Source organism: Nerophis ophidion, linkage group LG03, assembly GCF_033978795.1.
Source record: "Nerophis ophidion isolate RoL-2023_Sa linkage group LG03, RoL_Noph_v1.0, whole genome shotgun sequence".
NCBI classification, from domain to species: Eukaryota; Metazoa; Chordata; class Actinopteri; order Syngnathiformes; family Syngnathidae; genus Nerophis; species Nerophis ophidion.
Window position 1 is genome coordinate 30,482,876 of NC_084613.1, and position 14,944 is coordinate 30,497,819.

The 14,944-nt window shown below is 38.8% G+C and overlaps 1 protein-coding gene across 4 annotated transcripts in view; it reads right to left on the reverse strand.

Moving 5' to 3' along the window:
- The window catches only part of LOC133549431 (FERM domain-containing protein 5), a 198,797-nt gene that overhangs the window by 46,790 nt on the left and 137,063 nt on the right, over window positions 1–14,944 (reverse strand). For 3 of the 4 annotated variants that reach the window (XM_061894819.1, XM_061894821.1, XM_061894820.1), the window contains one exon: window positions 3,027–3,131. In XM_061894819.1, the coding sequence (XP_061750803.1) occupies window positions 3,027–3,131 (105 nt within the window). Of the gene's footprint in view, window positions 1–3,026; window positions 3,132–9,702; window positions 9,782–14,944 lie in introns of those variants that run through there. The other variant, XM_061894822.1, reaches the window with a different exon arrangement.

The window sequence follows — 14,944 nt, forward strand, 5'->3', positions numbered from 1 at the left end:
TAGTAGTCAAAATGTCACACAGGAACGTTTTTTAAATGTTGATTTGCTCAAAAATAGGTAAAAATAAGTATAGTAAAAATTCAGTGCACAATTTAAAAATCTTTGCAGTTTGTAATAATTTTGCAAACTATGTATGTATAGATAGATAGATAGATAGATAGTACTTTATTGATTCCTTTACTCACCCATAATGTAGTAAACACACTCATAAACAACTTAACAGAGTGCACCCTTTACTCTTCTTTCGTTTAAACTAGAGTTGTACTGTATACCGGTACGAGTATATTACCGCCATACTAATTAATCATATTCGGTACTATACCACCTCTAAAAAGTACTGTTTAACGGACAGGTCGGCGCGTCGTCGTCACATCGTGACATTGCTGGGTTTACGAGCAGATAAGCGTGTTTGGCAGCGTACAATCACAGAGTACTTACAAGCAGACACAGTGTGCCCTCAGGAAGAGGTGCTTTAAAACATTGTTAGCAAACTAGCAGCTAACGTCCTGCCGCAGTCTGCAGTGTTTTAGCTTCTTCTAAATCAGTAATCCTCGCCTCCATGGCGACAAATAAAGTACGTTTCTTACAAATATAATTTTCACTGGAGGACGAGGAAACATGCTTCACTACACACAGTAGGATACAAGTGCCATGGGTGGATCTCCACCTGACATCCTCTGTAATGATACCAAGTACAAGAACGTATCTAGTCGATACTACTATGATTAGATCGATATTTTTTAGCATCACCAAATCTTTTTTTGTTTTTGTTTTTATGTATATTATGTTAATAAACTCAGTAAATATGTCTTTGGACACATGAGGACTTTGAATATGACCAATGTATGATCATGTAACTACTTGGATTTGGATTGATACCTACATTTGTGGTATCATCAAGTAAAGCATCCAAACAACAGAAGAATAAGAAATTATTACATCTTAACAGAAATGTAGATAGAACATGTTGAAAGTAAGTAGGTGTTAACAGTAAATGAACAAGTGGATTAATAATTAATTTTCTACCACTTGTCCTTAATAATTTTGACAAAATAATAGAATGATAGGTATGCATTCGTCAGCATGCACCGCGCGCTTCTTCTTCTACGGGGGAAAATGAAGTCAGCGGCTGCTTATCGTAGAAGAAGAAGCGCACTTCTTCTTCTACAGGGGAAAATGAAGTCGGCGGCTGCTTACCGTAGTTGCGAGACCTGTTGTGGCATGGGATTCGTGGATGAAGAATCACTTAATAAAGTGAGCTGTACATGTTTATTTTGTGTGTTGTGTTGTGGAACATTAAGGTTTGAGCAACGTTGAGTTATTGGTATATTGTTATTGCTTTGCACTATTTCGATACGTCGTTAATTGAGTCAGTGTCGCTGCTGTTGTCTAGCAGTTCAGTGACAATTCCTGCTTTCCTGAAATCATGTCTCTCAATAGAAGTCAATTTGGGGTCTTTACATAAACACACAAATGGAAATGAAAACGGCACACCTGGCGAGGTCATATATCCCAGCATGAACCGCGCGCTTTTTCTCCTACGAGGGGAAAGTCGGCGGCTGCTTACCGTAGTTGAGAGACCTGTTGTGGCTCAATATTGGTCCATATATAAGACGCACCAGATTATAAGGCGCACTGTCAGATTTTTTTAAAATTTTAGGTTTTTAGGCGCGCCTTATAGTGCGGAAAATACGGTGTATATATATATATATATATATATATATAAATAAATATATATATATATATATAGACATACATATATACACAAATATGTATCCATATAAATATACATACATACATACATACATATATATCTATATATATATATATATATATATATATATATATATATATATATACATACACATATATATATATCTATATATACATACATACATACATACATATATATATACATAAACATATATATATATTTTTTGTTTGTTTTATTTATTTATTATATGCCCTTTATATGTTGAAAAAAAAGGAAGAAATAATAAGGTTAACAATGAAAAATATAAATGATACAATAAATAAGATACACATAACTGTATGATTATTAAAATAAATAATTATAATTATAATAATAATACATGTTTATTTTTATGGTAATGCTTTGGTGTTATTTCGAGTGAGTATGCAGTCACAATATGATACATCATAAGGTTTACGTATTTTATTTTATTTATTTTTTTACAATATGTCCGAAAAAGAGTAGGAAGAAGCAATGCTTATTTGACACTACCCCTTTTTCAATTCATTGCAATTACTGACAGATATAACACAATTTACATCAATGAAATACAACACTTCTCTTAATTAAAATATTTATAAATGCATTACATTATATTTGATTTAGAGCATACATGTAGTATATTTATTATTATTTTATGTGAAATATTATAATTAAGTTATGATAAATTATAATTAAAATGTACATAATGTATCATTAAATTTATTTCCAATAAAATTATATATACTTTTTAAAATTCTGTTACGGGTAAACCAAGGATATTAATATTATTTACAATCAATAACACACACACAGCACACATACATATATACAATTTACCACAATCTGTTCTACATTAAACTTTGTGTGGACATATTGTACATACATCGAATTGCTATGTCATATAATATGTGGGCGAAGTAATGATACACACCTTTAATCTTAGAATACACATTTTAAGATGTTTTTACACTGAGGTCAGACCAACTTCACAATGCACATACACGTTTAAAAGACATATTGAGTGTATTGATATTTTATAGTAGTTCCAATATCAGCGGTTCACTTTTTTTTTCCTTTAGTTGAACTTGTACTTAACGTTTGAAACAGTTTGACACTGGAACAGATTATTTCTGTGCATTTTGTTGACGATGTGATGCTGGTTTTTTTTCCTGCTTTCTCAGAATTTGTTGTAATTGGGCGACAGCTATTTAGCAATACTGTATGACACGCACCATTCATTCATCAGGACGTTCACAACGGACACAAATCATGCGGGAGCGGGCCACTTTACCCGCTGCTTGTCCGGGTCCACGTATCTGATGCCGAAATAATCTTTCTCAAGCAAGTTGAGGTGGTGGCAGATGAGGTCGAACAGATACTGTCCTTTAACATCACGCTGCAGAAAAGAAGACAAGCAGAACGTCAGAACGAGGAAGAAAAAAATGTTCCAACATGAGGAAAAATTCCAGCAGGCTTTGCATTAATATCTGAACCTTAAAGCCTGCTGGAGATATTCTGGCTTTATCCAGCATTAAACCTCCTGAGGTGTCTTGGAAGCTGAAAAGCTTAAAGAGAAGAGGAATTAAATATGCAGTTATCCCGCAGTGGGATATGCAAATCCTCATAGAAACATATACTGTTCTATATAATCACTTTCCAATTTATGGAACACTTAATGTCAGGGATCATATTTCCCCTTCCTGAGAAAGCGCGGATTGAGTTGAAAGTGCTGCATGACACACTTTGCGTTAACCTCGCTCGCAAAGACAAGCCGCAATTTGTTGTATGCAACTGGAAGGGCTGCAGAGATGATTTACATAAGAACATTAGGAGGATGATTGCAAGCAGGTCAGGGTGGCATTTTCTACACTAACTTTGCACTACAGGGAGTATTCCAACTAAATAGTCCAAATTAACATTTGCAGTGATGAAAGTCAAAACAGCATTAGGCCCCTTCTACAGAAAGGATATCCAGGCTAAATCCCACCTAACCTTATCCTTGTTCACACACACACACACACACACACACAATGCCACGGTTTAAAACCCTCTTCCCGCAATGTGATCTAGTGCGCATGTGCGAAAAAAAATGCATGCGTCATAATTATCTCTGACCTGGAAGTGTATCCTTACTGTGTTTCAATGTAGACTATTGCCACATTTCTTTTAAAGGGGAACATTATCACCAGACCTATGTAAGCCTCAATATATACCTTGATGTTGCAGAAAAAAGACCATATATATTTTTTTAACCGATTTCCGAACTCTAAATGGGTGAATTTTGGCAAATTAAACGCCTTTCTATTTCTCGCTGTCGGAGCGATGACGTCAGAACGTGACGTCACCTAGGTAATAAAGCCGCCATTTTCTCAAACACATTACAAACACCGCGTCTCAGCTCTGTTATTTTCCGTTTTTTTCGACTATTTTCTGCAACCTTGGAGACATCATGCCTCGTCGGTGTGTTGTCGGAGGGTGTAACAACACTAACAGGGAGGGATTCAAGTTGCACCACTGGCCCAAAGATGCGAAAGTGGCAAGAAATTGAAAGAAATTTGTTCAAAATACGAGGGTGTGGGGAAAGCCGACGAAATGGTCAGTCGTTTGTTCCGCACACTTTACGGAGGAAAGCTATGCTACTACAGAGATGGCAAGATTGTGTGGATATCCTGCGACACTCAAAGCAGATGCATTTCCAACGATAAAGTCAAAGAAATCTTCCGCCAGACCCACATCGAATGTGCCGGAGTGTCTGCACATTTTAGGCAGACATGGCACAGAGATGTACGGATAACCTGCAGATGCATTTCCAACAATAAAGTCAACTAAATCACAAAGGTGAGTTTTGTTGATGTTGTTGACTTATGTGCTAATCAGACATATCTGGTCGCAGCATGACTGCCAGCTAATCGATGCTAACATGCTATTTAGGCAAGCTGTATGTACATTTGAAACTATATTTACATCCAGCGTTTCCCTCCACCCACATTTAATGCCAAACAAACACTTACCAATCGATTGATTTAAGTTGATCCTGTGTCACAAGATGCGAAACTTACGATCGTTTGTCTGCACATTTTACCGCCGATGCTAAGGCAAACATGGCCGAATAGCGTCAACAGCTATTCGCTCAATAGCTTCAGTTTCTGCTTCAATTTCGTTTTCACTATCTGCCTCCATACTCCAACCATCCGTTTCAATACATGCGTAATCTATTGAATCGCTTAAGCCGCTGAAATCCGAGTCTGAATCCGAGCTAATGTCACTATATCTTGCTGTGCTATCTGTACTGGCATCACTGGATGACGTCACAGGAAAATGGACGATGACTTCACAGATAGCGAAATCAGGCACTTTAAAGCTTTTTTTTAGGGATATTCCGGGATGGATAAAATTTCAAAAAAAATTTCAAAAAATAAAATAAGCCACTGGGAACTGATTTTTATTGGTTTTAACCCTTCTGAAATTGTGATGATGTTCCCCTTTAACAATTATCCTTGCTTGCCACACCATCAGCAGCTGTTAGACGAGCCCTATTGTAGTGAATCACACCTGAGCCATCAAGTACAAAACTAGACGTTGAGTAATAGCTCGAGATACATCGCAGACAATAACTGATAGCCTGCTTTGACAGTCCAAATGCATTCGCTATTTTTCTGGAGTACTCCCTCATCCACGGGAGCCCGAATTCTCGTTGTCCCCTCTTCGACAAATGGATAAAGTTTTTCGCTAAGTAGACTCACAGCTGAAATAGACATTTGAAAGTTCTCTTGCTGTTCCTGTGGCACAACACACTCGTTGACAAAATTATCCCACCAGGCTGCCGTTCTTCCAGGGTTTATCCAAAACCGTCGCTCAACATTAATATGTTGCCGTCTGAGATGTGTTGTATCCCAAATAGCTGCAATCGCCTAGTTCCTTCTCTTAAGGTATTGATGTGTGATTTCCACAAGCGTCTGTTATGAAGCTGACTGTGGCGTGTTCTTTCTGACGTCACTTCTTCTCCGAACTCAGTTTGTAAACGATCAATGAGTCCATACAAAGCTGAGAGATGGAGAGTCAAGAAATAGACGGCACACTTACCCATGTAAAAAATGATCCAAGCAGGGAGACTTTAAACAATGGGTTAGTGCAGTTGACTCAGGCCTTAGAGGCCTACTGAAATGAGATTTTCTTATTCAAACGGGGATAGCAGGTCCATTCTATGTGTCGTACTTGAACATTTCGCGATATTGCCATATTTTTGCTGAAAAGATTTAGTAGAGAACATAGACGATAAAGTTCGCAACTTTTGGTCGCTAATAAAAAAACCTTGCTTGTACTGGAAGTAGCAGACAATGTGCGCGTGAAGTCACGGGTTGTGGAGCTCCTCACATTGTTTACAATCATAGCCACCAGCAGCTAGAGCGATTCAGAGCGAGAAAGCGACAATTTCCCCATGAATTTGAGCGAGGATGAAAGATTCGTAGATGAGGAATGTGAGAGTGAAGGACTATAAAAAAAAGGCGAGGGCAGTGGGAGCGATTCAGATGTTATTAGATTAGATAGATTAGATAGTACTTTATTTATTCCGTCAGGAGAGTTCCTTCAGGAAAATTACAATTTTCAGCACAATCCCATTCAAGATCAGACAAACATTACAGGGAGACAGAACAGGATCGCTGACGGGTCTGCCGGCTTCCAGCGCCCCTTACAAAAAAGATGACATACAGGTAAACAAGGGGGGGGGGGGGGAGAAAAAAATAGAAGATTAAAATAAAATTAAAAAATCGGTCTTAGCCTAGGCCCTGGAGTGGGGGTCCAGACTGAGGCCAAGGGGGGAAAAAAAAAAAAACAACAACAACAAAATAAAACAACAACTCATAGCCATAGTACACATCCCTCTTCCATGTGTGTAAGAGGGAAACATCAAACATCAAAGAACACATAGGACATTAAAGACATTAAAGCAGCAGATACAACCAGACACTTCTACATACCGCTATGAATAAAAAGTAAAATAAACATATCCACTGTGGTGGCCTCTGCGGTATTCCACGCCATTGTCCGCTGGGGTGGAGGGAGCATGGCCAGAGACAGAAGCAGACCCAACAAGGCAACCAAGACAGCCGACTCCACTCTCGGCCAGTGTCCAGTCCGCATGGATGAGCGAGGATACGTCCAAGGTGACTGAGGTGTCCGACACCTGCTCACCCAGTCAAGACACCGCGAACCCTCTCCGTCCCAGTAGCTCAGTGCTAGCTCCGCAGTGCTGTCCCCTCATCCGCATCTCCACCAGTACATCCAAACAGACTCCGGTGTAGCAGAGACCCCGCAGCTGGTCTCCATGGCCAAAAGGCTCCCGGGAGGCAGATCCAGAAGTCCACAAAAAAAGCACCACAGAGGTCACGAAAGTGCCACCCCTTGTCACACAGTCCCAAAGGGTCCCGGACCAAAATGCAAAAAAATATAATACCACATGAAAACAAGAGGGAAACACAAAAGGGTGACACAAGAGCACAGAGCTCCTGCCTACAGCAGCCACTACAGCAGTGCCATCTTGGGAAAAAAAAAAAAAAAGACACATTTACTAGGATAGTTCTGGAAAATCCCTTATCTGCTTATTGTGTTACTAGTGTTTTAGTGAGATTATATGGTCCCTGAAAGTCGGAGGGGTGTGGCCACGGGTGTGGTGACCGCCAGTGTCTCTGAGGGAAGCCACGCAGCTGCAGGAGGACGCAAAGCTCCACTCATGTCTACGGTAAGAGCCAACTTACTACCACAAATTTCTCACCGAAACCTGACGGTTGACATGTGGTCGGGAACCATGTTCGCTTGACCACTCTGTTCCATAGTTGAGCTTCACCTTCGGGAATTTTAAACAAGGAAACACCAGCTGTGTTTGTGTTGCTAAAGGCAGCTGCAGTGCACCGCTTCCCAACTCCATCTTTCTACTTTGACTTCTCCATTATTAATTATACAAATTGCAAAAGATTCAGCAACACAGATGTCTAGAATACGGTGTAATTATGCGATTAAAGCAGACTACTTATAGCTTGGATCGGGCTGGAAAAAAATGTTCGCTACATCCGGTGACGTCAAAGGCACGCGTCATCATACCGCGACGATGGGAATTAATTTAACCGTTTCTTTTTACAAATGCATTGTTTTAGTCACAATAACCGTGATGAGAAATTTTCATACTGTGACAACCCTATTGGAGAGCTACCTTCTGCATTTTGTGGGTCCATGACGAGGACTTCTGTGTTAAGTTTGTGAATAAACTTATTGTGTTAATAACTCATTTCACAAATGTAGTGGGTGCAGCTTATGTACCAGAAAATACGGTACTAAAATAATAAATAGCTGCAGCCCTAGTTTTAGCACATGAATGAAACAAAAGATGAATCATATATTCTCCATATGCAAGAAAATAAGTTGCAATGCCATCGTTTCTGCTGTCGGGTGTTAATGCTGAACGCCAACTTTCACGTCCTGTGTCTACATTAAGGCAGATAACTCCTTAAACTAATAATTATTTAGCCTAAAGGCCTACTGAAACCCACTATTACCAACCACGCAGTCTGATAGTTTATATATCAATGATGAAATATTAACATTGCAACACATGCCAATACGGCCTTTTTAGTTTACTAAATTGCAATTTTAAATTGTGTGCGATTTATCCTGTTGAAAAGTAAAGTAAAGTACCAATGATTGTCACACACACACACTAGGTGTGGCGAAATTATTCTCTGCATTTGACCCATCACCCTTGATCACCACCTGGGAGGTGAGGGGAGCAGTGGGCAGCAGCGGTGCCGCGCCCGGGAGTCATTTATGGTGATTTAACCCCCAATTCCAACCCTTGATGCTGAGTGAGATCGGTAGGTTGTGAGTTCAAACCCCGGCCGAGTCATACCAAAGACTATATAAAAATGGGACCCATTGCCTCCCTTCTTGGCACTCAGCATCAAGGGTTGGAATTGGGGGTTAAATCACCATAAATGATTCCCGGGCGTGGAGACCCCGGACTGTTGAACAACTGAAGCTCTACATAAAACAAAAATGGGAAAAAATTCCACTTTCAAAGCGTCAACAATTAGTTTCCTCAGTTCCCAAACATTTGTTTAGTGTTGTTAAAAGAAAAGGTGATGTAAACCAGTGGTGAACATGCCCTTTCCCAACTACTTTGACACGTGGTGCAGCCATGAAATTCTAAGTTAATTATTATTTGCAAAAAAAAAATTATGTTTATGAGTTTGTACATCAAATATCTTGTCTTTGTAGTGCATTCAATTGAATATGTGTTGAAAAGGATTTGCAAATCATTGTATTCCCTTTATATTTATATCTAACACAACTTCCCAACTCATATTGAAACGCGATTTGTAGTTAAATAGTAAAACTTAAAAACATTGCTCGGAGTGATGAATGAAGAATCCTTTTGAGCAGAAACGCTATAGAAGGTTTTACTTCCAGTTCAAGGCGTTAAAACACACAAAAAAAAATTTGAGCGAAATCGTCCAAAAGATGGCGCTATAGCACAAACAATAACTCACCATTTCAGTGAGCCTGCTTGTGTTCAATGAAAAATATTGAATACAAAACATTATGGCCGTTAAGCAAAGAAAAATCCATAAATTTCCCGCACCGTTTTATAAGCCACAAGTTTCAAAGCGCAGGAAAAAAGTAGTGGCTTATAGTCCAGAATTTACAGTAATTGAGTAATCTATCGACGATTGAGTGTGATTAATCGAGTGTTGTGGGACGTTCATCCACTGCTGTTGCCATTTCCAATACAAAGGAGCGTAAAGTTCAAACTTCTGCCTGTCAGTGGACTACCTATGGAAGCAATGAAAACTACTGGTACAACAAAAATGACGGGGAGAAGACGCTGTCGTAGTAGAGGCACGTAATTAAGATCCTGACCAAATGTCAACCAGCAGTTTTCGGTGAGAAAATTGTGGTAAAAAGTCGCTACTTACCGGAGATCAGCTGAGCTTTTGCCGTCCATGCAGCTGCCGTCAACTTCCCTCAGACACTGGCGCTGTCACGCCAAATTTCTTCTCCCTACAAACCCCCCCCATTTACTTCCGGGGTATTGATTCATACAGACGTTTTGTTAACGCTTTATTATAAAAATATAACGCTATATTATAAAAATACATACGTTTTGTTAACGCTATATTATAAAACAATTTAAAAAACAATTTACAAACACAAGCTATGGGATGACATAAGAGGAAACGTGACCCCGGAAGTAAATGCGTCATCCCATAGCTTGTGCTTGTAAATTTTTTTTTTTTTTTTTTTTTTATAATATAGCGTTAACAAAACCTATGTATTTTTATAATATAGTGTTATATTTTCATAATATAGTGTTATATTTTCATAATATAGCGTCAACAAAACGTCTGTATTAATCATGACCCCGGAAGTAAATGGGGGGGAAGGTGTTTGCAGGGGGGAAGAAATTTGGCGTGACAGCCTCAAGACAGCCGTGGACAAACCCCTCAGACTATCAGGTACTATTAAACTCACTAAAACACTAGCAACACAATAGAAAGATAAGGGATTTCCCAGAATTATCCTAGTAAATGTGTCTAAAAACATCTGAATTCGTCCCAATGCAATCGCCTTTTTTTTTTAACTTGATTTTTTTTTTTTTTTTGTAGCCCTTCGCTATCAATATCCTCAAACATGAATCTTTCATCCTCGCTCCAATTAATGGGGAAATTCTCGTTTTCTCGGTCCGAATAGCTCTCGCTGCTCGAGGCTCCCATTAAAAACAATGTGAGGACGTGAGGAGCCCTCACCCTTGTGATGTCATCGTCTGCGACTTCCGGTAAAGACAAGGCTTTTTTATCAGCACTAAAAGTTGCGAACTTTATCGTCCATGTTCTCTACTAAATCCTTTCAGCAAAAATATGGCAATATCGCGAAATGATCAAGTATGACACATAGAATGGACCTGCTATCTCCGTTTTAATAAGAAAATCTCATTTCAGTAGGCCTTTAAGATATAGGTTTCTTTCCAATGATACATTTTTTTTTAACAAAACAACAAAGCAAATTTAATAACAGGGCCTTTTTTTGTATTTTTTTGTGTCATTGTGCGTGTTTTGTCGCTCCTTAATAGCAATCACACTAGAACACTTTCAATAATTAAAAAGAAAAGGCAAACGAGCCAGAAAGGACATCTGGTCTTTTGTTCAAGACGTTTGTTAGTATTCAACACCCTTCTCGCCAGCCCCCTAACCCACCCCTACCCCAAAACACACACACTCCAAGTACAGCTGCTTTATTCCCCCACCAGCCTATTTAAAGGCTTAAGAAAAGAAACACAAGGTGCACCCAATGACGTGTCCAGTAAGTTAAAAGTTGTAAGTCATCTAAAACAAGCTGGCAGATGTCACAAGGGACTGAACAGAATCCCCTATTGTAACGCTCGCAGTGAAGAGAGAAGAACAGTAACTCTTCTTTTGCTGCAAAGAAGGACCCACGTGTAACATTGTTTCCATTCGGATTAATCATTAAAATGGTCTCTATGTCCGCACAAGAGCCCAGGCCATTAATAAAAGATACTATCACGGGAGTGGAAACCATCGATGCCATTAACTGTGTAACTTGTGCGTGTGTGTGTGTGTGTGTGTGTGTGTGTGTGTGTGTGTGTGTGTGTGTGTGTGTGTGTGCGTGCGTGCGTGCGTGCGTGCGTGCGTGTGTGTGTGTTGCAAACCTGGAGCCTCATGGTGATTTTCTTTGGTTTCATAAGCAGATTGCTTTTCTATGTCCCAGAAGACTTTAATGGTTAATGCAGCCGTTCAGCTTCAGACTTCAAGCCTGCCTCCATTGGGCAGGACCAGCGGCTATCTTTCAAACTTGAATAAAAGGTAACAATGGAGTAGAACAATAAAGTGTGGTTCAACTGCTATAATTCTATTTGCCGTTAGGGTATTTGATCACCGCCACGGCAAAATAAAAGCCGCCGCACCTTAAAAGTGAGGGGGGTTTTACGTGAAAACAAATTAAAGTAAAGTTTAAGTACCACTAATAGTCATATTCACTATGTGTGGTGAAATTAACCTCTACATTCGACCCATCACCTTGGTGAGGGGAACAGTGAGCAGCAGCGCTGGACGTGCTCGGGAATCATTTTGGTGATTTAACCCCCAATTCCAACCCTTGATGCTGAGTGCCAAGGAGGGAGGTTATGGGTCCCATTTTTATAGTCTTTGGTATGACTCGGCCGCGGTTTGAACTCGTTACCTACTGATCTATGTATTGTGGGCAGCACGGTGGTACGGGGGTTAGTGTTTGTGCCTCACAATACGAAGGTCCTGGGTTCTATCCCCGGGCTTTGGGTCTTTCTGTGTGGAGTTTGCATGTTCTCCCCATGACTGCGTGGGTTCCCTACGGGTACTCCGGCTTCCTCCCACTTCCAAAGACATGCACCTGGGGATAGGTTGATTAGCAACACTAAATGGTCCCTAGTGTGTGAATGTGAGTGTGAATGTTGTTTGTCTATCTGTGTTGGCCCTGCGATGAGGTGGCGACTTGTCCAGGGTGTACCCGGCTGACCACAGCTGGAATAGGCTCCAGCACCCTCCGTGACCCCGAAAGGGACAAGCTGTAGAAAATGGATGGATGGATGGATAATGTATTGTAGCAGAAGTCTAGCGCTCTTTTTAACTTTTATTGCCAATCTTATGTTAACAATTGGCCCAATTGCGACACGTACTCCCTCTTGTGCACACACTTTTGTCTCTGCACAGACACACAACATCCATCCATTGATCCATCTTCTTCCGCTTATCCGAGGTCCGGTCGCGGGGGCAGCAGTCTAAGCAGGGAAGCCCAGACTTCCCTCTCCCCTGCCACTTCGTCCAGCTCACACACCACAATACTTCCTCATTCTCTGCCAATTCCCTTTCACTTTAGGCCCAGTGTGTTTAAGATCATGGGAAAATGAACATCAATAACAAATTAACATTAACAGTTAAGATCAGCAGGTCATTCCAGTAATAATGATAGGGCTGTGAATATTTGGGCATCACACGCTTGGGGGTAACAATTTGATTCAGTATCGGATTTCGATTCAAAACGATTCTCGATTCAACATCAATACATTTTTTAATAACATTCGGTGCCAGTTCTATGATTAAATACATTCCTCAATGAAATAGACAAACAGCTCTGATTGTGTATATTACTTAAAAGAAAACAGGTTTTGTTTTTTAAAAATCCTACCCAAAAATTTGATAAAGTCAAATACAAATAAGGCAACAAGCGATGTCTCCAACAATTCTCTTTTATAAAGTAAGTCTGAACAGCAGATCATGGGCATCTACATCAACAATAGGATTTGCCTGAGTGGCTGGACAGGACAGATATATATATATATATATATATATATATATATATATATATATATATATATATATATATATATATATATATTAAGGCTGGGCAACGATTTAAAATTTTAATCGAAGTTAATCGCACTATCGCACTATTTCTCCGATTAATCGCGATTAACTGCATTGTATACGCAAAGCCCAATAATGAATTCAAAAGTAGTGTGTAGTGCACCTTTATTGGAATATTCTCCCACATGAACAAAAGCGCCAAAACATTTGTTGTGCAAACACAATTTAAATCAGTCCTTGTTAAACAGTAGCAGTTAAATAGCATATTTTATGAAAATCAACTCAAAAAATGTAAATACAAACATTTAAGCTTATTGCCACTGCCAGGGTATTTAAGCTATCATGTTTGTTATGGAAAATAAATATAATCTACATACAAATCTCTGAGTCACAATCATAACATCTGAACAGGCAATTTCTGAGGTAACAGCAGAAACATTTTTTTTTATCAGGGATCTTATGTTAAAAACCTATATTATAGGTAGTGGGCTGTTTTAGGGAATTTTTGATCAAATTATACGTAGTAGCAATATTAATAATGTTGTGTTTATTCTGCGTAGTGCACTTAAAATAATTATGACCATATCTAGGAATTGATATGATGGGAATTTTGCTTGGTGCTTTAATAAACTGAACGCATCATATACATGGTACTATATTGTGATGTTATGAGCCTGGGAAAAAAGAACTACCCTATCCAGCATGCAACAGGAGTGACGAGCATGCGCGGTAGCCCGGTATAGGTTGTGTCGCCATGACGGCATCTTGTATGTTGTGAAATGCACGCTCTGAAAGCAAACGTTAAGAACTCAGCCAACACTCCTCGTCTGCATTATTCATAAATAGACAGACAACACATATACTCCGCTGCTTCACAGGCCGATGGATGTAGCCGGCAAAATATATATGCATATATATATATATATATATATACATATATATATATATATATATATATATATATATATATATATATATATATATATATATATATATATATATATATATATATATATATATATACATATATATATATATATGGAGTATAAAGTACAGGCCAAAAGTTTGGACATTCAATGTGTTTTCTTTATTTTCATGACTATTTACTATATTGTAGAAGGTCACTAAAGGCATCCACACTATACTTAACAAAAAAAGAGAAACAACTGAAAACATGTTTAATATTTCAGATTCTTCAAAATGACCACCCTTTGCTTTGATTACTGTTTTGCAAACTCTTGGCATTCTCTCGATGAGCTTCAAGAGGTAGTCACCTGAAACGGTTTTCACTTCACAGGTGTGTTTGATTTATTTTATGTTTTTTTTTATATATAGTTAAATGTTTTATATTATTGACTTTACGAGTATGTATGTCTTAACTTCTGTGCAGCACTTTGTGAAAAATGTATTGTTTTTTGAAATGTGCTATATAAATAAAGTGAATTGGATTGGATTAAACGTCACTGTGTCTTTCTTGCCATTTGCTAAAAGTGTACCATACAGTATAACTTGTCGGATTACCTACCCAGACTTTTTCTGTCCATGTAAGCTGCATGTTTTATGATCTAAAATAAACTTCCAGGGAACAAGGAAAGAAGGAAACAGCAGACCACTCCATGATGTATACATAGCGACACAGGAAGTGATCGCGGCACCGCTAAAAATAGTTTGTCTGTGTTAGAGCTTATATTAACAATATCACTAATACTTGGTTAATATTCAAGTCATGTAAATGGAGTATTGTTGGCACTTTTTGAATGGTTATTGGATTTTATGGGTGTAATAGAGGACCTCCCATTGG